This window comes from Hemicordylus capensis, chromosome 7 (assembly GCF_027244095.1).
Source record: "Hemicordylus capensis ecotype Gifberg chromosome 7, rHemCap1.1.pri, whole genome shotgun sequence".
Lineage (NCBI taxonomy): Eukaryota > Metazoa > Chordata > Lepidosauria > Squamata > Cordylidae > Hemicordylus > Hemicordylus capensis.
Genome location: NC_069663.1, coordinates 17944751 through 17970281, shown reverse-complemented (window position 1 = coordinate 17970281; position 25531 = coordinate 17944751). Strand labels below are relative to the sequence as shown.

The window sequence follows — 25531 nt, the reverse complement described above, 5'->3', positions numbered from 1 at the left end:
CTCTCCCCTACTTAAGAAAAGCCCCGCTTTATCAGGCCCAAGGCCAACCTACTCCAGCCTCCTGCCTCACACAGTGGCCCACTAGATGCCTCTGGAAAGCACACAGGCAAGAGGCAACTGTGAGTCAACTACTTGTAACATCCCTCCCATTAAAGACTGCTTCCTGAACTGCTCCACCTCTTTAGTACACCTAGCTGAAGGCTCATTTCTGGTTGAACACATAGCATGCAGTATTCAGTTAAGCACTGGCTTAACCTTTTTGCACCTACAGATCCTCAAGTATGACCCATGGGTGCCACTCACACCCAAGACAGACCCAAAGACAGACCTAAACTGTCTTTTCATTAGACTCCTGTCAAGGGCAAAAAAGTACTCAGGGTAGGACACCAATTATATTCAAAGTTAGAGGCCTAATAATTTTATCCTATGTAACACAAGATCAGAAGTGAAGCACTTATGCTGATATGGTAGTATTTGTGGCCTTGATTTCCAAGCAGTTTCTGGGAGCTTGGCGATGTCATTCACGTCATTTTGATGCTTGCTTACTATAAAACTCTATTAGAGCAGCAGCAAAGTTTGTTTAAAGGCTCTCTTTCTTCTGTTAAGGTTTAACGGTGAAGCGACCCAATAAGGGCCATAATTGCCAAGAAACTACAATTGATTCTATAACTAATTCAAGGTCCTCTCTTGCTTGTGAACTCCTTTTATAACAGAATGTATCCATATACACTGGCACCATGCGTTGCCTTATAAGCTGGACTCTGATGCAAGTTACTATATCATGTTATGGTATCCGTGATGAGAATTCTCCATTGCTCCCTCCCCCAACTTGGATTTAGCTTCCAACTGAAAAAAGAGACACCTTGTTAAATCCTTTTAAAAATGTTTATTGATTGTTACGTGGATGGAATGGTGAAGCAGTAGTGCAAAGAAAGATGTGTGCAAATGAGGGCATTATTCTTCACCTACACCAACTTTCACAGTTTAGCAATTTAAAGGAAAAGGTTTTTAAAAAAAGAATAAATAGGGAGTGTGTCAGTATAAGGATTTTGTGGCTTTTTGTATACAGGATCTTACTAAGTCAACTTCTCAGCTTTTCTCATCAGTTATTTTTAGGAGGAGGACCAGCTCAAGAGCCCTACCCAGCAATTCCTTTTAATAAACAGCAGCTCAGAGCAGAGAAGCTCTCACAGTCTAGAGAGGCAAGAAATACTTTCAGCCAAGTATACCACAAAGGTCCGAAACCTTCTGTTGAAAAAGACAGGGAGATACCATTCAGTTACTCCCCAAATGCACAATGTCTCCTGGCTATCTCCATTTTTGCACATCACAGGGTCCGTCCTTTGATTTTTCAGTGCTGCAGTTCATGGTACAAATGCATGTGTTAGAGGCAATAAACCAAACCATACTGGAGTGCTCAATAGCCTGTCACTGACCACACCACCACAAGGAAACAAAATGGCAGGACACACTGCTAAATGATTCACTGTCACCATGGACATGAAATGGGGAGAAAGCCTATTCCCAGAGACTAGCTATTTCTCTCTCTCCTGGCTAAACTAGTCAATTGTGGAGTACGTTCTGGTTTCCAAACCCAGATGGCCTCAACATTTTTCTTTGTGCGATTCCAAAGGCAGATGTGTCTAGAACTTGCCCCTGACAAGCTTAAAAGCTAAAGGCTACAATGTAGGAAATGGAATGTTTAACTGGGTGCACCATGGGAAGCTGAACTTTTCTCCCGCTGTGCGATAGTAGAAGCAGTTTCTGAAAAGCAGGAACATTTCAGAAGCCATTTAAGACGGAACACACGAACAAGTGTTTGAAATAAATAAGTGGCTCACAAGCTTGCACCTGGATGGGTTCTTTGAACTGCCTCGTGATTTGTTCGGAGCTGAAAATTGCTTGGTTAATCAGATTTTGCCCTTGAAAGTTATCCCTATGCAAGTCACTTATAAAAGCAGCACACATGTATTAAAAAAAAAAATCAAGTCAGTAATGCATGTGTCAACAAACAAGATCATCATAGATTACTGATCACACCCTTCAACACTTTACATTCGGGACAGCCGCAGCATAGCACAGAAAACAAAAAACCCACAAAGTTAAGTTTAATTACATAAAATAAAGTTCACACGAACTGATAAATACTGTCTTCATGGTTCACTAAGTCCAAGAACTAGTTATCTTCATGTTAGTTTCTATATGTAATAATTACTAGAGGAAAACCGGTCTGTGCGTCATCTCATCGCAATCAATTCAATTCATTCCACAGGCTAGCCTACCCGTTTTCCCCTGGGAAAAAACAACAACAACTCTGCATCTACTTCAATTCCACGTCAGGATTTCATTTTGACGCCAGCCAGATAATGAGTCCCAGGATTACAGAAGCCACAACCAAGCCGAGAATCAGGATGCAGATCTTCTTACGAGATTTCTTCTATTAAAAAGAGAAAAGACAAAAATGGGGGTAAAAAGCAATTGACCCCAAGGAGGATAGCAAGATCAACATGTTCATCTCATCAATATTTCCACTACAGGAAGAGTAGGATACAACAAACAAAAAGGAAAACAGGAACAACGAAGCAAGACAACTGCAATCCGTTGGCAACTGCAGTGGTCAAAAAGGCAGTTGAAGGATAAGGGCCAGTTCATATGATCAAGATCTAGGGATATGCAGAACCAGTTTGGAATCGAACTGGTCCACCACTAGTTGGGCCAGTTCAAGCGGCTTGATCGTGAACCAGCCCAAACTGATTCGTCGGTTTGACTGCCCAAGCCGGGTAGATCGAACAAACCGGTCTGCTGGTTTGGTCCAAATTCAGGCTGAACAACTACAACTGATCCATGCACACCTCTATCAAAATAAATGCCTAGTTACTCGGAATCTGGGATTTTCAGTGGGTGATATGAAGGTTGTTTAATAACACTGACAAAGCCTTCTCCTGGGTGCTCACCCACCATACCAAATATATTTTAAGATGGTAGGAACTGACTTTTACTGAAATATAGGCTAGATTCAGTAGGTGAGGGGCCACAGCTCAGAGGGAAAGCACATGCTTGGCAGGCAGAAAGCCCTAGGGGTCAACATCTGGCATCTCCAATTCAAAAAACCTGGCATCTCCAGGTAGCAAGGCTTGGAGAGTAACTTTCAGGAGCTCAACACACAAACTGGAGTGAGAGAACACTGGTGCAGGGCAGACATCCTGCACCAATATGAATGCTCCCATTCCCTGAGGACCATGGGTACTGCCCTGAAGCATGTGCTGAACCACAGTCTGGCTCTCTACAGGCAGGGCAGGGAGCAAAGCTGTCAAACAGAGAGAGGACTGGATTTCTTCTATGGTCTAAGGAAAGCACTGCAATCAGAAAAGCAGAAGTAGATTTTCTGTAACAAGACTATCTCAGCCACCCTGTTCTATGGTCAACAGAACTTGCACAGAGGAGAATCTTATTGGCAAGAGCCTTGCTGCAGGAAAACCACATCGTCTTTCATCTCTTTGAATGTAAAAAAAATGTCACTTGGGAATGGGGCAGTCAAGAGAATATAAATCCCCTTTCCTTGAGCTTTTGTTTAGAAGAACCACCATTTCAAGGGATTTCCCTCATCTGAATGTTGGAAATGTGAAAAGAATGCTACCTGTGTCTTCTCTGAAGGGGAAGTCAGCAAAATATCAGCTCCAAGCTCAGCCCTCACTAGGATTTTCTCCTTTTAAGGGATGGCTTGATAGCTTTGGCTGAAGAGTGACAACACGGGCCGTGCGAGCGTTACCTGATAATAAGCCGCTCTCTGTAACTGTTCGTTGGCGCCTTCCACGTAGACTTCTGCATTTTCTACATTTGCTTCTATGCTGTCTGCAGGGAAGAAAAGCACCCATTCAAGAAGCCAAATCACAGCTGTCCAATTTTCTCAGTTTAACCTGTATGCCATTGTTACAACGGGTGAAATGCTAAGTGCTGGTTATTACCTACAAAGCCCTTAACGGCTTGGGTCCAGGCTATTTAAGAGAGTGCCTCCTTTGTCATAAACCTTGCCGCCTGGAGAAGTCCAGTTACAATTGCCACCACTGCGTTTGGTGGCGACCTGGGACTGGGCTTTCTCTGCAGCGGCCCTGGGGCTTTGGAATATGCTCCCAGCTGAAATAAGAGCATCTCCTTCTCTGCTTGTTTTCAGGAAGACCCTCAAGACTCCTGTTCTCGCAGGCTTTTAATTATAATTTTAATCGTTTGTTTTAATAATTCTTTTATGCTATTGTTTTAAGCACATAAGCACAGCCCTGCGGGATCAGGCCCAAGGCCTATCTAGTCCAGCATCCTGTTTTAAGTAGTGGCCCACCAGATGCCTCTTGGAGAGGCCACAGGCAAGAGGTATGTGCATGCCCTCTCTCCTGTGGTTGCTCCCCTGCAACTGGTATTGAGAGGCATCATGCCTCTGAAGCTGGGAACTGGAGGATCTATTATCTCTCTCAGAATCCTGATCAGTATCTAATGGGGTGAATCTGAAAAGGGACCAAGGGAAAGTGGTCCACTGCCTCAAATCTGTAGCTCAGGAGTAGAGCACCTGCTCTGCATGCAGAAGTTCCCAGGCTCAATCTCCAGAGCTCCAGGGAGGGCTGGGAGAGATTCCTGCTTGAAAGCTTGGAGAGATGCTGGCCATCACTGTAGACCAGGCCTGCTCAACCTTGGCCCCCCCAGCTGTTTTTGGACTACAACTCCCATAACCCACAGCCACAATGGACAATTGCCAGGGATTATGGGAGTTGTAGGCCAACATCTGCAGGAGGGCCAAAGTTGAGCAGCCCTGGCTGTAGACAATACTAAGCTTGATGGACCAATGGTCTGACATGGTCTAAGGCAGCATCCAAGGTTCCTATACTAATCCCACATTCTCAATTAGCCAGCCCATCATCCCTGGACACTCTGACTGGGGGTGATGGGAATTGTAGGCCAACAGCTTGAGGGCCACAGTTTGACTATCTTAATGACCACTAGGGGCACTGGGAGTAGAGATAGTGAGTAAGGGTCTCCCTAACTGTTCTACCTGTCTCCACTCTATGACCCCTGATCTGACTCTTCCGCACTTCCTGTGCTGGGTCACGATCCTTCCTTTCCTCCTAGAGAGAAGACGGAAACATCTCTCTCCCTCCTTATATACTCATTATGCAGTTCTTTAGATTAGGGTTAGGTCTTTCCTATCCAAGTGTACTTAACCAATAAATACTTAGTATTTAGTTCTACAAAGGATCTCCATGTGTTTTCTCTAAATAGCTGCAAAAACTAAACCATCTATCTACTCTGTAACTGGCGTGTGCGCTCATTCCTTAGTGCTCTGCTGTTTTACCTACTGGGGGTAAAAATTAACAACCTCCCAACAGCAAATGTCCTTACACTGAACATATAGCCACTTATGTCTATAAATGGTTTCAAATTCAGGAAGCGAGAGCACACTGAAGCGAAAATGCCACAGCATAGGTTGAGCATATACAGGTCTCCACCTACCAATCATGTCTCCTTGATCATGGATCATCATAGCCAAATCTTTAAATATCTGGTTCACATCCAGGATATCTGCCTGAAAAGAGGAAGGTAAGAAGAGTGGTTATATTTCCCCTATATAATTAGAGAGATCATCGGGGAGGGGGGGAGGGGGGGGGGAGAATGTGAAAGGCATGATACTTCATTGCAGCTTAAATTCAAAGGACCAAAGGCACTGGCATTAGTGCCACCGAGTCTTTCTGCTCTGCTGCCTGCACTCAGCTGCTCCTGAGGAAGTGCCTTATGATGACAGAAGGACCTCTTTGGATCCAAGCCACATATTAGGTAAAGTAAAGTTGTGCCGTCGAGTGGGTGTTGACTCCTGGTGACCACAGAGCCCTGCGGTTGTCTTTGGTAGAATACAGGAGGGGTTTACCATTGCCTCCGCAGTATGAGATGATGCCTTTCAGCATCTTCCTATATTGCTGCTGCCCAAGACAAGTGTTCCCCATAGTCTGGGAAACAGACCAGCGGGGATTTGAACCAGCAACCTCTTGCTCCCTAGGCAAGTTACCTCCCCACTGTGCCCTTAGGAAGCTTAAGCCACATATTACATTATATATGTTCAATACATGCACACACCTTGAAAAACAGTCATCCTAAAACTTTCTGTTTTTCACCTTCAGGACGTAAGTGATCTTCTACATTGTCCCTCCACCCCAAGTCCTAGATAGAAACATCAGTACCATACTTGCCTGGTTCCTATATCCTGATCCCACTTCAACCCCCACTTCCAGCACAAGCCCACACCCCCTTTCTTCAGATCACTTCTCCTTTTGTACAAGATAACCAGAGCCACAACAGATATGACAACTCTTTTCTACAACACAGCCACAGTCCACATTTTGGGTAGTAGTAGTTATTATTTATTCAACTTCTATACCACCCTTCCAAAAATGGCTCAGGGTGGTTTACACAGAGAAATAACAAATAAATAAGATGGAACCCTGTCTCCAAAGGGCTCACAATCTAAAAAGAAACATAAGACAGACACCAGCAACAGTCACTGGAGGTACTGTGCTAGGGGTGGATAGGGCCAGTTACTCTCCCCCTGCTAAATAAAGAGAATCACCACATCAAAAGGTGCCTCTTTGCCAAGTTAGCAGGGGTTGCTCTAGCTCCATTACTAAGATAGGCAACATTGTGTTTCTGCACCTAGGGGGGGTTCTACTCACCGCCCCCAGTTTCAGAAACACTGGCTTCCAAGCTGTGCTGCACACTGGAGACCCGTCTTAGCATCCACAGTGCAAATTGCTTCAAAGATCTGCAAGAGTTTAGTTCTTGCTTGGGAGCACCAGTAACATCTAAATGTTAGCTATTTAGCAGGTGGAGAGCAATAGTCCCTATCCATCCCTAGCACAGCATCCCTCCAATGGCTGTTGCTGGAGTCTACCCAATGTTTATTTTGTTCCTAAGCCCTTTAGGAACAGGGAACTCTCTTATTTATTTTTCTTTGTAAACCACTTTGAGGACTTTTGTTGCAAAAGCAGTATATAAATGTTTGTAGTAGTTGCTCTTGCGGATGAAGGAAGCAGCCCCTGTTCAGTTAGCAAGAAGGTGCAAAGAAAAGGAAATTTTAGCTCTCAAAATTTCTGCTCTCATTGATCTTTTTCTTAAATATAATAAGCTCGTCCTTTTCAAAAAACAAAAAAACACAACACATTTTTGTCCCAATTCACTCACCTCCAATTGCCTAATGGCAGTTTCTCTCTCCTTAATCAATTCAAGGTCTTGTTCTGTTATTGCTACGTCTTCCTCTTGGGACTGCATCTGATTCCATTCTTCATTGCTGCAGAAAGAATGCAACATCACACTGAGGACCAGTGCAATACAGTGGTCAGCAGAGAGGCCAGTTCAAATTGCCACTCAGCCATATCGTGACTTTGGGCCAGCTGCTTTCCTTCTCAGAGGAACATAGGAAGCTGCCATACACTGAGTCAGACCCTTGGTCCATCTTGCTCAGTATTGTCTACACAGACTAGCAGCGGCTTCTCCAAGGGTGCAGGCAGGAATCTCTCTCAGCCCCATTCCTATGCAACCAGGGCAGACCCTGCTTAGCTAAGGGGACAAGTCATGCTTGCTACCACAAGACCAGCTCTGTTCCCCAAGACCAGCGTTTCGGCGCCTCAAATTAGAACTGCCCCAGCCGAATCATTTCAGCAGGTGGTGAGCAGGCACTTTAAGAGGAGGAGGGCAGATTTTACCTGCCTCTCTGCAGCTCTGTCAGTAATAAACAGCTGCACTGTCTGTTCTGATAAGCCTAGCTGCTGCTTCCTGCTTGGGAACAGGAAGTTCCCTGTGCACAGCAGCAGCAGCAGCAACACACACACACACCATCCATGCACACAAGGGTGCCATGTGTGTAGTGAGCATGGTGTTGCTGACCACGCAAATGGCGCCTGCATGTGCCGATGCCGCCTACGTGCCCCGGGAACAGGGAACTTCCTGTTCCTGAGCAGGAAGCAGCCGTGTGGTGCAGCTTTTCAGAATAGAGAGTGTGGCTGTTTAATACTGACAGTGCCATAGTGGGGCGGTGGAGCAGCAACGGAGGGGCAGGTAAGACCTGCCTTCCTCCATTTAAAGCACCTACTCGCACCCACCCACCCCCACGAAACACTCCATGCACACCCCTAATCTGGTGGGCCACTGTGGGAAACAGGGTGCTGAATTAGACAGGCCTTATCCAGTAGGGCTCTTATGTTGCATATTCCTTACACTGGTGTGTATTCCATGCATCTGTCAAACCAGCACAGAATCTGGGAGTGCATCGGGTTTTTTTTAACATACACCATAAGCACCTACATCTGCTATGACTGCTTTTTCCTACTCTGAATTAACATGGCTGGGCACACAGACATATCTAAAACAGCTTTTCCCCCAAGGTGCAAGCCAGACAGATCTCCGAAACAGACATCTGAATCAAATTCCTGTGGCACAAGCTGTGAATACAGCCACAGTGCTGTGTCATTTCCCCAGGCACTCACAAATCTTAGTTCCTGTATAATGTTTTCCCCAACAGAGTCACATGATGGTTATTGTGTTTCATGAAGCAGAGGCAATACGGGTCACCGCAAAGCCGCAGACATTACCTGTCAAATGAGACCAACTGCTCTTCCTTGCGCCTCTCATCTGCCTGGAAGACATAATTTGGTCATAATCAGACAACAAGGTTTGCACTGCAGTAGGTTGAAGGATAGGATTCTGCAATCAAGTTCTTTACAGCCTCATCCCAGCACATTTGCCTGGAGGTCTCGTGGATTTCAACAGCCATCGCATCCTCGATTTGTGCACCAGAAGGCTCTCATATGGCCAAACCAACCTGAAGCGACCAAAACGGGAAAGGACAGAGTCCTCCTCGAGTCCTTGCCTCTGTTTCAAGGTAGAAATCACCCTTCCCTGCAATCAGCATACTTGGGGGGAGGTGTAGAATGCATATCAGGACTCACTGATAGATATGGGGAGAGTGTGCAGCGGATCAGAAAGTCTCTAATTCCCAACAGTATAACAAGCAAAACAAATGTCAAGTTCTTTGCCATGGCTGGCCTTGGTCTAACTCAGGGGTTCTCGAACTTGGGTCCCGGGATGCTGGACTACAACTCCCATCATCCTCAGCCACAATGGCCAACGTGGCTGGGGATGATGGGAATTGTAGTCTAACACATTCTGGGGACCCAAATTTTGAGAACCCCTGGACTAACTGTTTCTCTCTCAGCCTCAGTGTTCCCTGTCTGTAAAACGGGAACATTACATGGCTGCTTTTGACCAGGGCCTTGTGCAGCTCTTCCGGCCAGTTTTAGAGTGCTGTGTCATCTGGAGATTTGTACTAGTAGATGCAATTTGTCCCAGCATATGGCTCACAAGATGCAGAAGCTTAGGGATTCCCAGTCTTGGGTTCCCAATGTTGTTGGACTACAACTCCCATCATCTCCTGCCACAAAGGCCATTGTGGCTAGGGATGATGGGAGTTTTAGTCCAACAACATCCAAGAACCGAAGCCTGGGAACCCATCATGAGACAATTGGCTGTGCCCCTCAAGTACCTTTTCTACACTTGCCGCCCATTGGCAGATCTTGAACCAAGTAGACCTTCCAAGCCTGAAGTCCGCCCACTCCTGACTTATATAATCAAGATCACTGTGTGCCAAATGCAGGGAGAAAAAGAAACACAAAGTCCAAGTAGCCCAGAGTCACTGCTAACATGGCCAAGAAATATTTATTACCAAAGGCAAATATGGCAGCCAGCCTGGGAGTGAGTGTGTGCGCGCACGCACACACGCACACCCCACTTATTCAGCCAGTCATTCCAGCTCCATCTTGGTCCCATGAGGCCAGACTAATATTGCACTTGATGCTGAATCTAGTCCCAACTTGGGAGAAGCTCAGCATAGCCCTGGCGTAGAAGGGTGAGAGACCAGACAAGACTGAGGTGTAGTGGGGAGGAGAAAGGAAGAAAGAAAACTGCTGGGTGGTTCACTCCCAAATGCCGTACCACCACCAAGGGAGGATTCTGGGGAGATTTGGAACCATTTCACACTGTAGCAATATTGAAGGGCCACACTCACTGAGAGCAGAACCTCAACTTCACAGAACAGGCAACAGGGGGACCGGTTTTGAACTCAAGCTGAATCCAGGGTCAAGAGGATCAGGGGCTTAGAGCACCTTCCGTATGAGGCAAGGCTACAACACTTGGGGCTTTTTACTTTAGAAAAAAAGACAACTGCGGGGAGACATGATAGAGGTCAAATAAAATCCTGCATAGTGTGGAGAAAGTGGATAGAGAAGTATTTTCACACAACACATGGGTATTCTCTGCTACAAGGTACAGTGACAGCCAGCAGCCTGGATGGCTTTAAGAGGGGTTTAACTTCATGGAGAAGAGATCTATCAACGGCTACTAATCTATAGGCCATTTCCAGCCTCAGAGGCAGGATGCCTCTCAATACCAGTTGCAGGGGAGTAACAGAAGGAGAGAGGGCATGATGACAAAACCCAACAGTGTGCATTTATCTTAAGACAGACATTTGACATCTAGCCCCATCCATTTCTTTCTTGCCACATTTCTATGTGCTTTTGGGTCAGAGGCTCCTAAAGAAGCTCAGAATGACAAATTCAAAATGCAATCCAATAAGACATTTTAGGCACCGTACAGACTCAGTACTAATGCAGTCACAGTAGTGAATAAGCACTCTAGAACAATCCAGAGGAATGAAGGGTCATCTAACGCTGGGCGGTCAAAAGACAAGTCTTTTATTATCTGCCCAACATTAAAAAGAGAGTGGGCCAGATGTGCCTCTTGAGGGACCTGGGGAGGAGAGCTGGTCTTGCAGCAGCATGTATGAACTGTCCCCTTTGCTAAGCAGGATCAACCCTGGCTTACATTTGGGTGGGAGACTAATGTGTGAGTACTGTAAGATATTCTCCTAAGGGGATGTGGCTATGGGAGGAGAGCTTGTCTTGTGGTAGCAAGCATGACATGTCTCTTAAGCTACGCAGGGTCTGCTCTGGTTACAAATGAATGGGAGACTAGAAGTGTGAGCACTGTAAGATATTCCCCTTAGGGGATGGAGCTGCTCTGGGAAGAGCATTAGAAGGTTCCAAGTTCCCTCCTTGGCATCTCCAAGATAGGGCTGAGAGAGATTCCTGCCTGCAACTTTGGAGAAGCCGCCGCCAGTCTGTGAAGACAATACTGAGCTAGATAGACCAACTCAGTATATGGCAGCTTCCTATGTTTCCTATGTACTCTGGGAAGAGCATTTGCATGCAGAAGGTTCCAAGTTCACTCCCTGGCATCTCTAAGATAGGGTTGAGACACACTCCTTCCTGCAGCCTTGAAGAAGCCGTTGCCAGTCTGTGTAGACCAGCGATTCTCAACGTTGGGTTCCCAGATGTTAGTGGACATCAACTCCCATAATTCCCAACCAAAGGCCACTGGGGCTGAGGATTATGGGAGTTGAAGTCCAATAACATCTGGGGACCCAACACTGAGAATCCCTGGTGTAGACAATACTGAGCTAGATGGAGCAATGGTCTGACATGGTGTAAGACAGTTTCCTATGTTCATGAGGAAGCTTGGCTGACAACTTACAGAGAGACGGGAGCCAGCTCTTGCCCGCGCAACAGTTTCCTTCTCTTTCTCAGACACTCTTCTCTGCACTGCTTGGAAGTTATTTAAGGCCGCAGAAAACTCATCCATTAAACGCTCCTTCTGTAGTTTCTGCTGGCGCTAGAAAACAGATTGAAACCCGAGATTTAATTACTGGTAAGAAGAGCACAACACATTTTCAATAAGAACTGCTTATGTACTTCTAACCCTTATATAGATCACATCTGTCACTGTGATCTGAGAGGATCAGTTCAGACTTGCTCCCTGTTTACCCACTGATTTATCGCTACGGTAAGCAGCTTTTTCTCCAACACAAGTAGCCAGTGATGCGAGTTTTATTAGCCCCTAAGGAAAAATAGTAAAGATCGCTGCATTAACACATGACAGGAGAGGAGGGAGGAGAGCTGGTCTTGTGATAACAAGCATGAATTGTCTCCTTTGCTAAGCAGGGTCTGCCCTGGCTTGCATTTGAATGGGAGACTAGTGTGTGAGAGCACTGTCAGATATTCCCCTCAGGGGATGGGGCTGCTCTGGGAAGAGTATTTGCATGCAGAAGGTTCCAAATTCCCTCCCTGACAGCATCTCCCAGATAGGGCTGAGGGAGACTCCTGTGGGCAACCTTGGAGAAGCTGCTGCCAGTCTGTGTAGACAATACTGAACTAGATGGACCAATGGTCTGACTCTGTTGAAGGCAGCTTTCTATGTTCCTATGACAACTCAATAATATACAATTCTTTACCTTGTATAACGTTTCGGGGGCAGGGGATTGCAGACACTGAAAACCGTTAACATACCAAGTTTGGCATGCCCAAGAGCTGCGCATTTATTATGTTTTATACTCAGTGTCTCACCTGGAAAAGAGATACACCCTTAAATGGCCCAACTTGATTGGCATTATTTTAATTCATTATGGTGCCTGTTGTATGAAAACAATGGCTGCCATCCAGACTAACAAAGCACTTGGGCAAACATGTTCCACTAGCTAGTGGCGCCAAGGCTGGAGCATGCATCCCAACACATTTGCACGAGCGCAACAGGGCATACAATGTGTAGCATGCCTCACCCGTTGCGCTGGGAGCCTTCGCTCCCGAGTGCCACTCTGAGAATCTCCGTGACTTAGCGCAGCGGCGCAATTTTCTTGCCCTTGTGCAATATTTGTATTGTGCATGTGCTTTACTGATCAAGCACACGCCAGATACTCTCTGCAAGAGAAGAGGGCACATTCTATTTTCACACTACCATCTCTCCTTTCCCACAGATTCACACAGCAAAACAAAAAGCCAGTGGATAAAACCTGGCTATATAGAGACAGAGGGTGAAAAAGACAGTCTTAAAAAATGGGCCTGTTAACCTAGAATGGAGAGTCTGTCCATTTCATGCACCAACAAGTCCTGAAATATTTGTTTCCTGTCAACGGGGTGCTGCTTCCTCACTTACTACAGACCAGGCTCAACTTTGGCCCTCCTGCAGATGTTGGCCTACAACTCCCATAATCCCTGGCTACTGGCCACTGTGGCTGAGGATTATGGGAGTTGCAGTCCAAAAACAGGTGTGGGGAGGGCAAAGTTGAGCAGCCTGACTATAGAAGATGAAAGTAACGGGGGTGGGGGGCGATTAGTACTTTGAGGAGAGCGTTAATGTCCACGAATTCCCCATTCCTCAATTCAGCCTCTAAATGGGATTCATGCACTTAGCCCCTTTGTAGGTAACCCAGGGCTGCACAACCTTGGCCCTCCAACTGTTGGGACTACAACTCCCATCACCCCCGTCACGCTGGTCAACAGTCAAGAGATTATGGGAGCTGAAGTCCAGCAGCTGCAGCACGGCCTCCCCATCAAAGGAGTCTTGGTATTCTCAGATATTTAAAATAAATGCTGGCAATGCTGAAATAAGCCCAACCACAAGAGAACCATCACAAACCTGTTCCGACGTGGATAAGGCGAGCGGCAGGGAGCCCAGCTCCTTTAGGCATTCGTTCGTCTCTTTGGCAAGCCGGTTTGCTGTGTGTTGCAACTGTTGGCTGCGGAAAAGAAACGCATATCTGTGGTCAGGTAATTAGCACCCGACCTCGGTATATGTGGGGGTGGGGGGAATGGGGAGGAAAGGGTTAAAAACATGTAGCTACAGGTTAGGAGTGGCTGGAAATGACTTCAGAGATCATTTCTGGCTGCCATTTTGTGTTTGGGAGCCATTTTATGGCTCATTTTGTTTAAAAAAAGCGGGATATGAAATGTAAAATTAAAAAATTAAAAATTAAAAAAAGTGGGCAAAAATGGCGATTTATGGCTGCTTTTCAGCCCCCCTGGATGCCCTGGACCACTCTGCAGCATGGTAGGGCATGTTGGGGTGTGATGGGAGGGATGCTGGGAGTTGTAGTCAGCAACATCAGGGAATCCCTGAGACAGGGAACCCTGGCCTGGAGTGATGCGGTCCACTCCACTACCTCCAGATTCTACTTCACGTGCAGAGCAGGCCTCAGAATTGGGACCTCCAAAATCCGTCTGAGCGCCTGGCACTTTCATCACGGCGCATACCCAGGGCGGGTGCCAGTAAGACTTACAGGTTTTCCTGCAGCTTGCTGGAGTCTTGCTTGGTTCCCAGCTGACTCATCAAATTCTTTATCTGAGAAGCTGTGGAGGCAGAATTGAGGATATTGTTACCATTTTGCCATAAAAGCTCTCCTCTGAAAGTTACATATGCACACTTACTCACTCTTACTCTTCTTTCAACAAATCAATAACCATTTCTTGTCTAAGTCATATGTCAGGAAAAGAGGAATCACGTAAAGGAGGAGAGATTGTCTGAAGTCATCGATAAACCTTCTGGGAAGAACTGTGGCACTTTCATCTTCTGCAGAGGGCCTAGCCGGCTCTTCACATGTTCAGAATATGAAATGTTTGTACTGCTGGTAGCAGAAGCAAGGGTCATAGTGCCTCTGTGTGTATCTACAGGCACACAGAAGGCTCTGCCTAAAAGGTCTCTGTTCCAGAGGTGTCCCAACCCTTGGGTCCCCAGATGAGCAGGAGAACTGGTCTTATGGAAAAGGTAAAGTGTGCCGTCAAGTCGATTTCAACTCCTGGCGACCACAGAGCCCTGTAGTTTTCTTTGGTAGAATAGCAGCGGGGATTCAAACCAGCAACCTTCTGCTTTTTAGTCAAGCATTTCCCCGCTGCGCCAGTTAAGGTGGCTATACTTGTTCTAAAATAGAGTTGTAAAATAAAGTTGTGCTGTCGAGTTGGTGTCAGCTCCTGGCGACCACAGAGCCCTGTGGTTTCCTTGGTAGAATACAGGAGGGGTTTACCATTGCCTCCTCCCGCCCAGTGTGAGATGATGCCTTTCAGCATCTTCCTATATCGCTGCTGCCTGATACAGGTGAACCAGCGGGGATTCGAACAGGCAACCTTCTGCTTGTTAGTCAAGCATTTCCCCGCTGCGACACTTAGCATGAATTGTCCATCCCCTTTGCTAAGCAGGATCTGCCCTGCTTTGCATTTGAATGGGAGACTACATGTGGGCACTGTAAGATATTCCCCTTAGGGGATGGGGCCACTCTGGAAAGAACATCAGAAGGTTCCCAGTTCCCTCCCTGGCATCTCCAAGATAGGGCTCAGAGAGACCCTCGCCTGCAACCTTGAAGAAGCCGCTGCCAGTCTGGGTAGACAATACTGAGCCAGGTGGGCCAAGGGTCTGACTCAGTATATGGCAGCTTCCTAGGTCATAACCACCCATCTTAGTTGAGCCATATTGTAGTTGTTGTTTCTCAGGTTCTTTTTCAACTGCTTCTGAAATGATTATGACACCTGTCAGCAATGTGACGGAACTGAACACAGTGCAAAGGTTCGGTTTACAACCCCACACTTTCTTGGGAGGCAAGTCTGAGTCGATCTCCAATGGACTGGATTGTAAGACTTGAGGCTGGTTCACACGATTAGGAAGAAGGTGGGAGAAGCCTCCTATTGTAGTTTGGGAGCAGCGCGTGCTCCTGTTTTCGCCTCATATACATGTTAAAAACAGGGTTGGAGGCCCTGGCAGGGAGCTGTTCTCGCGGTAGCAAGTATGAGCTGCCCCCTGTGCTAATCAGGGTCTGCCCTGGTTTGCATTTGAATGGGAGACTACCTGTGAGCACCGTAAGATATTCCACCTAGAGGATGGGGCCACTCTGGGAAAAGCTTCAGAAAGTTCAAAGTTCCCTCCCTGGCATTTCCAAGATAGGACAAGATTTTATTTTATTTTTAAATAGGACAAGATTTTTTAAATTGAACCAACAAACTACCAAAGCATAGGGCTGAGAGAGACCCCTGCCTGCAACTTTGGAGAAGCCGCTGCCAGTCTGGGTAGGCAATACTGAGCTAGATAGATCAATGGTCTGACTCAGTATGTGGCAGCTGTCGATGTGCCTATTATGTGCTAAGCAGCAGCTGGGGCAGAGCGCTTTCCCTCGGACCTCATAAAAGACCTGGGTACGGCTGCTGGATCAGAGGGAGCCCTCCCATTTGGCGGCTGCTTAGCACAGCCGATTCATGGACGGTGTCTCCAAGCTTGTTTTAAAACTCGCACACGAATAGGAAATGGACACACGCACAGCTCCCAATCTAGGGGGAGGCGGCTTCTCCTCCCCTCTTGAGAACAGCCCTAGTATTTTGCTTCCCACTTTCAACATCTCTCTTTCGCGGATGCCTTCCTTAGACGCACACAGATTATCAATTATCTGAAAGGCAGAAAGCACAGCGGGGGGGACGGGCATGGACAGAACCGCTGTGCATTCATCTTTGAAAAGCTTTCCGCTCCAGGCCGATGCTTCTTCTGACCTGATGCTGTTAAAGACACAAATCATTAAATTGGACCTAAGAGACACCTTCTCCGTGTGAGAAGCGAGTGCTGTATAAATAGCTCCCCAACACTCACGGCTTGCCTGTGCTAGTTGGCAAACATGGCCAGCTTGAACTCATTTACAGCAGCTCCACGATGGTTATGCATGAGAGAACCAGCAGCAATAGCCAGCACAAGGACACATGTCAGGACTGTAACACCTTACAACAGGTGAGTAATAGCCATTCACCTGGGGTGAGTCAAAACTGCCCCTAGGCGACCAGGCAGGAACGCTTTACAGCGTTACGGTTGTCTCTCTTTTAAGCCTTAAATGGGCAATTCCAAGGGCAACAGAATCAGACATGTTATCCCTTTCCCCCAATAACTGTAGACACAAGCAATTTTTCAGACTGATATTCACCCACTGGCAAGAGAACATCTCTTACTATAAGGCCATATTTTTAATGAAACCCTTAAATATTATAGGTAGTATCTGAAACATGCCCCGCCCCCCAAAGGTTGGTAACGGAATCAAACGGTTGCCAAAAGTGATTCCGTTACAACTTATTTTGCACGTTTCAGACACCATCTATAATATTTAAAGGTTTTGTAAAAATATGGCTTTATAGTATACATTCTCTTGCCAGTGGGCATAAACAACAACTTGAAACTGTGCTTACGGATACAGTCGTGGAAAAAAGTGGTAGCATGCCTGATTCTGTTACTCTGGGAATTGCCTGAATGGAAGATTTCGCATTTTCATTTGCCATGGCAAGTGCACCCCTCCCTCTGACAAATACTACAAGCTCCAGCTTCTCTCCCAACTCAAACTGTAAAGGGTGGAGCAAGAATCATTCCTGCAATTGTGCTTCTCTGATGCTTCCCAGGTAGTGTCATCCAGGCTAACAATGCCTGTGGCCTTGTTTACGGGGTTGCCTTGCAAGATCCAAATCTCTGCTCAGTGATGAAGCTCAATGGCCGACCTTGGGCCAGTCACAATCTCTTAGCCTAATCTATTTTGCAGAGTTGTTGAGAGGATATATGGGCGGGGCAGGGGGAGAGAACCTTGTAACTCCTTGGTGAAGGGCAGGATAGAAATTTAGTTATTATTGTTATTACTATTACTAATAATGTAGCTAGCTCAGTATTGTCTACACAGACTGGCAGCGGCTTCTCCAAGATTGCAGGCAGGGGTCTCTCTCAGCCCTATCTTGGAGATGCCAGGGAGGGAACTTGAAACCTTTCTGCATGCAAGCAGGTAGATGTTCTTCCCAGAGCAGCCCCATCCCCTAAGGGGAATATCTTACAGTGCTCACACACGTAGTTTCCCATTCAAATGCAACCAGGATGGACCCTGCTTAGCAAAGGGGACAAGCCATGCTTGCTACCCCTGCTAACTGGGCAGAGAGGCACCTTTTACCGTGGTGATTCTCTTTATTTAGCAGGGGAAGAGTAACTGGCCCTATCCACCCCCAGCACAGTACTTCCAGTGACTATTGCTGGTGTGTGTCCTATGTTTCTTTTTAGAATGTGAGCCCGTTGGGGACAGGGAGCCATCTTATTTGTTTTATTTCTCTTTGTAAACCGCCCTGAGCCATTTTTGGAAGGGCGGTATAGAAATTGAATTAATAATAATAATAATAATAATAATAATAATAATACAAGCTCTCCTCCCTATTTCTGGGATTTCCAGATGCATCTGCTCATCAGTCACTGTGGGAAACAGGGTGCTGGTTTAGACCAGGGATTCTCAACGTTGGGTCCCCAGATGTTATTGGACTTCAGCTCCCAAAATCCCCAATCAAAGGCCACTGGGGCTTGGGATTATAGGAGTTGAAGTCTACTAATATCTGGGGACCCAACGCTGAGAATCCTTGTTTTAGACTGACTTCTGGCCTGACGCAGCAAGGCCGTTCTTAGGTTGCAAGCAATGTTCTCTGCAGCAGGGATTCCCAGATGCTGACTAGATAACCCATCACCCCCAGCCAAAGGCCACTGCAGCTGAGGATGATGGGAGTTGTCGTCAACACCTGGAAATCCCTGCTCCAGGGAACACTGCTGGCATGGCAGGGGTGGCTAGCCATGGGTCCCTAGGTGCTGTTGGACTACAACTCTCATCATCCCCTGCCGCAACAGCTGGAGGCAAGGAGCTCCTGTTCGAAGGCAACACTGTGAGCAAGATCTGGGGAATTGCGACTGCCTGGCTCAGATGAACTGGCCGCCCTTCTTGAGGGAACTTGAAAGGAAACACAGCAAAAAACCAAACAAGCCTTGTCCAGGTCTATGGAAACCTCCGGACATCTTTGGATCCTGCCTCTCTCTATTTATTGTGAAAAGGAAGCCACTGTTTTCCTCTCTCCGCTTGGCTGTTTGAAAACTTCATAGCATTGTTTTTTTGTTGCTTTTGGAAGAACAGTTGCATTCCTCACCATCACTAGACATGTCAAGGTAGCGACCCCATAGTTATACAAAATACTATGAAAAGCAGCAAGCTTTCTGCATTGCTCTACTGCTAAGGCTGCAATCCTATATGCACTACTCTTTGGGAGGCAGCCCCACTGAACCCAACAGAAATGGCCTTCAAGTATACTTGGATAAGAGTTCACGGCAAGTAAATGACACATTTTATAGCCAACCAATCAACTCAAGCTGAACACAATGAGAAGAGAAGGGGAAACACTGTACAGGCCTGCTCAACTTAGGCCCCCCAGCTGTTTGAACTACAGCTCCCATAATCCCCAGCCACAGTTGCCAATAGACAGGGATTATGGGAATTGTAGGCCAACATCTGCAAGAGGGCCCAAGTTGAGCAGCCCTGACCCATAGCCTACCCTACCCCCCCCAATTTTTATTTGGCACCCCTTAATTGTTTTTATTTATATACTGCCTGACTCCAAAGGCTCCAGGAGGTTCAATAAAACAAAGACAAACAAAGCCAGCTATTAAAACAGCAATTAAACATTTAAAACATCCAGAGATCACTAAAAGCCTGGTTGAAAGAAATGTGTTTAAGGGCTCTTTGGAAGGCTGGTAAAGATGTTAAACCACGAATGTCTATAGAGAGCACATACCACAGCCTGGGAGCCACTACAGAGAAGGCCGTACAGTGACTACAAAGAATTCTTTAAAAACAACTCTCAATATTGCTTGCAGTTACAGCTGATGGGGGCCAAATAAGCTGCCCCACCTACTTTTGGGGGGCACCCCCCCCTTGAACCTTTAGGAAGGCTAAGGGCCAGAAAAGGAGCAAGGGGTTACATGTGATCAGGATACATTAGAAGATGTGAGCAATTCAAAGGCTAGCACTAGGCAAACTGGAATGGGAAGCAGAAGAGAGAAATAATCCAGGAAAATCCAGTAGGGACCAATCCTCCCCTCCTTGGTAGATAAGACCTGTTGATAAAGGCTTTAAATGGTTCACTTAGAAAAAAACCTGACATGCTGTTCAAGGACTAGGTGCCCACATCACCTTTCCTGAGATCAGAGTCCTGGCAGAGCTGAGCTGCCTGTACTGTTTAAAACTCAGAATTCTAGCAAGTTCTGCATGTTTATTCTGCTTCTGAAAGTCCTACTAGGTCCCTCTTCCAAAGTTTTAAGATGCTTTAGTGAATCTGTGGAACTGTCTGCCACAGAATGTGGTGACAGACACCAGCTGGGACGGCTTTTAAAGGGGGCTGTTAGTTGTCCTCGAATTTGTCCATCAATGGCCACTAGTCTTGAGGGCTAGGAATACCAGCCGCAGGGGAGCAACAGCAGGAGAGGGGGCATGCCCTCAACTCCTGCCTGTGGGCTTCTCAGAGGCATCTGGTGGGTCAATATGAGAAGCAGGATGTTGGACTAGATGGGCCTTGGGCAAGGCTCTTGTGTGCTTATTTCACTGAACCCATGTACTTTAAAGCCTATTTTATCAGTCAAAAGTCACCTTAAGTGGCGCAGTGGGGAAATGCTTGACTAACAAACAGAAGACTGCTGGTTCAAATCCCCGCAGGTATGTTTCCCAGACTATGGAAACAAACATATGTTTCCGAGACTATGGGAAACACCTCTATCAGGCAGCAGCGATATAGGAAGGTGCTGAAAGGCATCATCTCATACTGCACGGGAGGAGGCAATGGTAAACCCCTCTGTTGGGGCTAGGAGTCGAAATCGATTTGACGGCACACTTTACCTTTATCAGTCAAAAAAAAAGATTTGAAAAACTCTTACAAAATGATTTGCCTAGTTGCAATTCTTCCTTTTCACAGGAAACCAGGCAAGGATGCCTTTGTTAAATAGAAGGAGTGTTGTTTAATTCTCCCCTCTCATAATAAATAAGATAATAATAATAGTGATGATGATGATGATAATAATAATAATAATAATAAACAACTTTGTTAGCTGCCACGTAACAGATTGTTCTCTGGGCGACTCACAATAACACAACAGTAAAAAACATCCAACATACATACACACACACACACACGACAAACAAATTACAATATAAAAAATAAAACAGAATACACAAAACTATTTTCAATCAATTTTAAAAAGAATGAGTGAACAGAAAGGTCTTCACCTGGCCTCTCAAAGGACAAAGTGACTATGCCAGATGCGCCTCACTGGGGAGGCTAGTCCACAGATGCAGTCCCACCACCGAGGGACCCTCCTAAATAGCCACTCACTTCATTTGGGAGAAGCACAGGCAGCAGGGCCTCCGAAGAAGATCTTAAGATCTGAGTCGGGATATATGGGGCAAGGCGCTCTCTCGGGGAACCTGGTCCCAAGCCGTTCCGGGCTTTAAAGGTTAAAACCAGCACTCTGAATTGGGCCTGGAAAGAGGCTCCTCAGAATGCTGGATTTTGCTCATGAGCATCCCTTGTGCAGAAGCACAGAACAATGGCCCTAATATTAGTCTGCCAGAGCAGACATATTTAAAAATAGGCTGTTATTCTTAAACATCCCAGAGTGGTGTTTCCAATCAAATATGTATTTAAAGAATTCAAAAAAACAAACAGGACTCCCGTCTGCCTACAGTTTTGTTTTAAAATTCCTTTGCAACCCACAATGCAGCACTTGATCCATTAAAGTTAATTTCTAAAATGGATTTTAGTCTATTCAATTTGCCCTCCTCCTAAAAAGTGGTCATTTGCCAATGGATGAAGGGAGATCTTTTATGCGATGATATAGCAGACGCTGCTGGTTAGGGAAGAACACATCTTTACCAAGAGAAACATCATGAAGTGGAAGTTGGATGCAGTGCAAAAAAGCCAGCAGACACCATGACACTCGCTGGATGACCTTGGGCTAGTCACTTCTCTCTCTGCCTAATCTACCTCACAGGGTTGTTGTGAGGATAAACATAACCATGTATACTGCTCTGGGCTCCTTGGAGGAAGAGCAGCATATAAATGTAAATAAGTTTTTAAAAACATTAATGTCTAAAGCCTCAAGGTACAGTCAAAAGAATTATTTCTCTTTCACTGTAAGATGATTTTCTGCAGTCAATTCATGGCAAAGATCCACATGTATCCTAGCCTTCTGAACAGTTTGGTAATGTATTTATTCCAAAAACAGTTTCAGAGGATCTGATTTAAGGCTGCATACCATAACAAAGACATGTGATGATAAGTCACCCTGCAGTTAAAAAAACTGTTTATCTCGATCCATTCTTAATGAAGACATTGAAATGGTGGATAGCTTCTGCCTTTTAGGATTGACCATCAACAGTAAAGGACTCAGCAATCAAGAAATACACCACAGACTAGCACTTGTTAGGGTTACTGAAGGCCTTAGAAAGGATATTTAGATGCCGTGACGTGTCTATACCGACAAAGATTAGAATCATTCGGACAATGGTTTTTCTCATGACACTCTATGGATGCAAAAGCTGGACTTTGAGGAAGCAAGAGAGAAAAAGTATTGACACTTTTGAACTTTGGTGCTGGAGAAGGCTTTTGAGGATACCATGGACAGCCAGGAAAACAAGCAAATAGAACAAATCAATCCACTCAAGGATTTTCACTCAAGGCACAAATGACCAGGCTCAATCTATCATACTTCGGACATATTATGCGAAAACCCAGCTCTCTCAAGAGAAGTTGAAGGAAAGAGAAGAAGAGGATGACCAGCAGCAAGGTGGATGGACTCAATTACGACAGCAATTAATGCACCACTGAGAGACCTTAAAGGCCAAGTGGAAGACAGATCATCCTGGAGATTATCTATGTGGTCGCTAAGAGTTGACACCGACTTGATGGCACTTAATCAATCAATCAATTCTAATTTCACCAATTCTAGCAGGAAGGATACTGTAATGCAGCTCTAGCTGAGACGGAAGGGTCCAGTGCTTCAGACCACTTGATCTTTGAGGTATGCACAGACAGAATGCTTCAAGTTCAAGTGGATTCCCTATACACAGCTGACAGGGACAATTCAAGAGTACAGAATTATAGAGTTTGAAGGGTCCTTGAAGGCCATAAAATTGAGAGTGGGAAATGTGTCAGGAAAGGGCAAGTACTTTTTCCTCTGACACAGGAAGCTGCCATATACTGAATCAGACCATTGGTCCATCTAGTTCAGCATTGTCAACACAGACTGGCAGTGGCTTCTCCAAGGTTTTAGGCAGGAAACTCTCTCAGTCCTATCTTGAAGATGCCAGGGAGGGACCTTCTGCTCTTCCCAGAGCAGCCCCATCCTCTAAGGGGATTATTTTACAGTGCTCATATGTAATCTCTCATTCAAATGCAAACCAGGGTGGACCCTGCTTTAACAAAGGGGACAAGGCCCCATTCTCTAAGGGGAATATCTTATAGGCCTACATGTAATCTCCCATTCATATGCAACCAGGGCAGACCCTGCTTAGCAAGGGGGACAAGTCATGCTGGCTACCACAAGACCAGCTCTCCTCCCCATGTTCAACATAAGACGTCATCCTGATAATCTACCAGGCCCCTTCCAACTCTATGAACCAGTTCAGACGTTCCGTGGAGCCTCAGTAAAAACCGGGCTCTGTGCGACACCCATGTGCCTCAGGAATGCACATTCTTCAAGAATCTAGCATCCACTTCCAAACTGGGTTAAAACAAACACACTGGCCGTGACCACTGTTCCCTCTATCAGAGATTCCCAGATGCTGTTCACTACAACTCCCAACATCCCCAGCTGCAATGGCCTTTGGCTGGGCATTATGGGAGTTGCAGTCAACAACGTCTTGGAATCCCTGTTAGAGGGAACACTGGCTGTGATGTGTGTTTGGAAACTGACTGATCTTGGTTTATTCTAGTTGACTTACTTCAGAAAAACTGAGAACTGAAATTTACTCCAAACTTTGGGTACAGATCTCAGAATCTGAGTAAGCAGGCTAGAATATACTGTGATCGGCCAGTTTGGACTGATGGTTATCAAAGAAAACAAAGTGGACAAAGAAGGGGGCGGGGGAGACATACTTTTTAAGGGGTTGGGTGGGGAGAGGAGAGGAGAGGAGTGGCTAGGTAAAAACTGCCAGAGAGTCAAGGGTGGCTAAATTGTTGCAAATACATGCAAAATTAGGATTATTGCAATGGTTTCAAAAATAATGATTACTGCTATCCATTGTAAGCCATCTTCAGGCCCATTGAGCTGAAAGATGGGGGAACAAATTTAACAAGTGAATAACTAACCAACCAGGGAGAAAATAGGGAAGAGAAAGAAATAAGAAAATCCATATTATAAAAGAGCCAGCATAGCACAGTGGTTAGAGTGTTGAACTAGAACCCGGAAGACCCAAATTCAAACCCCCATTCAACCATGAAACTCACTGGGTGATTCTGGGCCAGCCATTATCTCTCAGCCTAACCTACCTAACAGAGTTGTTGTGGGGATAAAAATGAACATGTAAACATTGTGAGGATAAAAATAAACCCCGAGCTCCTCAGAGGAAGATCAGGATATAATGTGTAATAAACAAATAAATATTATGGAATATATTATTGGCAGAAAGAGGGATACGACTACTACCGCTACTACGACGGCGACGACTAGTACTGCTACTACTACACCAACGTGCATGGTGCTTTACAAAGCATAAAGAGGCAAGTCTCTGCCCCGAGAAGATTACAATCTCGACTCGGGGGCAGGGAAGCAGCAGAGTCAGGGAAGGGAACAGATCGTCGTTGCAGGAATAACAAGGAAGCGTTGGGAGGAGATTAGGGACGGGCCAAGGAAAAGGGGGGGGGGTGTCTCCTCAGGGCTTGGGGTGGGGGAAGCGACCAAGAGCCTCACTCACTGCATTGTGCCAGGCGCTGTACGTTGCTGCTGCAGATCTGGATGATGGCGCTGAAGTCCCGGGGGGGCAGCCCCCCCGGCCGGTAAGTCTCCAACGGGCCGTACGACATGGTCAAGCCTGGGCGGACGCAGAAGAAAGCGAAACGGCGAAGAAGGCGAGCCGGGCCAGGAAGGACCCCGCTCCAACCACCAGCCCTGCCGCCGACAACACCTTCACAACAACGCACGCGCGGAAGGCAGACCCGGCCGGCTCCCGCCCGCCCTTCCTCCGCGCAGGCGTGGTGAAAGCAGAGTCCGGCGACGCAGTCTCGGCGCTCCGCGACTTGCGGTGGTAGGGGGCGGGGGAGGGAGAGCGCTCGTGCGCGTGCGCACCATCCTCATCCTGGGGCGCGTGCGCAGACGCGTCCACGGGGAGCGGAGGTTGCGGAGGGGGTACCATGGCAACGGGATGCGCTCTTCGGAGTCGTCTCTGCCTGGGACCACTGGCTGTGGCTGTTCCTCGGAGAGATGGCATGATCGCCTGTATATCCCCCTATGGAGAGACGCCTTGACGTGCTGTGTGTGTAGGACTGCAGAGCAACACATAGGAACATAGCATAGGAAGCTGCCATATACTGAGCCAGACCCTTGGTCCGTCTAGCTCAGTATTGGCCACACAGACTGGCAGTGGCTTCTCCAAAGTTGCAGGCAGGAATCTCTCTCAGCCCTATCTTGGAGATGCTGCCAGGGAGGGAACTTGGAACCTTCTGCTCTTCCCAGAGCGGCTCCATCCCCTGAGGGGAATCTCTTACAGTGCTCACACTTCTAGTCTCCCATTCAAATGCAACTAGGGTGGACCCTGCTTAGC

General features: G+C 46.5%; 1 protein-coding gene across 1 annotated transcript; it reads right to left on the bottom strand.

The window, feature by feature from the left end:
• Positions 1 to 871: 871 nt before the first annotated feature.
• Positions 872 to 24997, bottom strand: STX12 (syntaxin 12). The gene is made up of 9 exons (XM_053268625.1): positions 24686 to 24997; positions 14195 to 14264; positions 13555 to 13654; positions 11617 to 11754; positions 8622 to 8665; positions 7216 to 7321; positions 5497 to 5569; positions 3770 to 3852; positions 872 to 2437 (listed from the first exon to the last, which is right to left on the bottom strand). Exons 1-9 carry the CDS (start codon positions 24792 to 24794, stop codon positions 2345 to 2347), a joined length of 816 nt encoding a protein of 271 aa, XP_053124600.1. The 5' UTR covers positions 24795 to 24997; the 3' UTR covers positions 872 to 2344.
• Between the last annotated feature and the right edge of the window lie 534 nt (positions 24998 to 25531).

Coding starts and splice junctions, on each gene's coding strand:
- STX12 (XM_053268625.1), bottom strand. CDS start 24,794: ATGTCGTACGGCCCGTTGGAGACTTACCGGCCGGGGGGGCTGCCCCCC. Junction 11,755..13,554: donor CCTTATCCACGTCGGAACAG/GTTTGTGATGGT, acceptor TCTGTTTTCTAG/CGCCAGCAGAAACTACAGAA. Junction 7,322..8,621: donor CAGTTGGTCTCATTTGACAG/GTAATGTCTGCG, acceptor TTCTTTCTGCAG/CAATGAAGAATGGAATCAGA.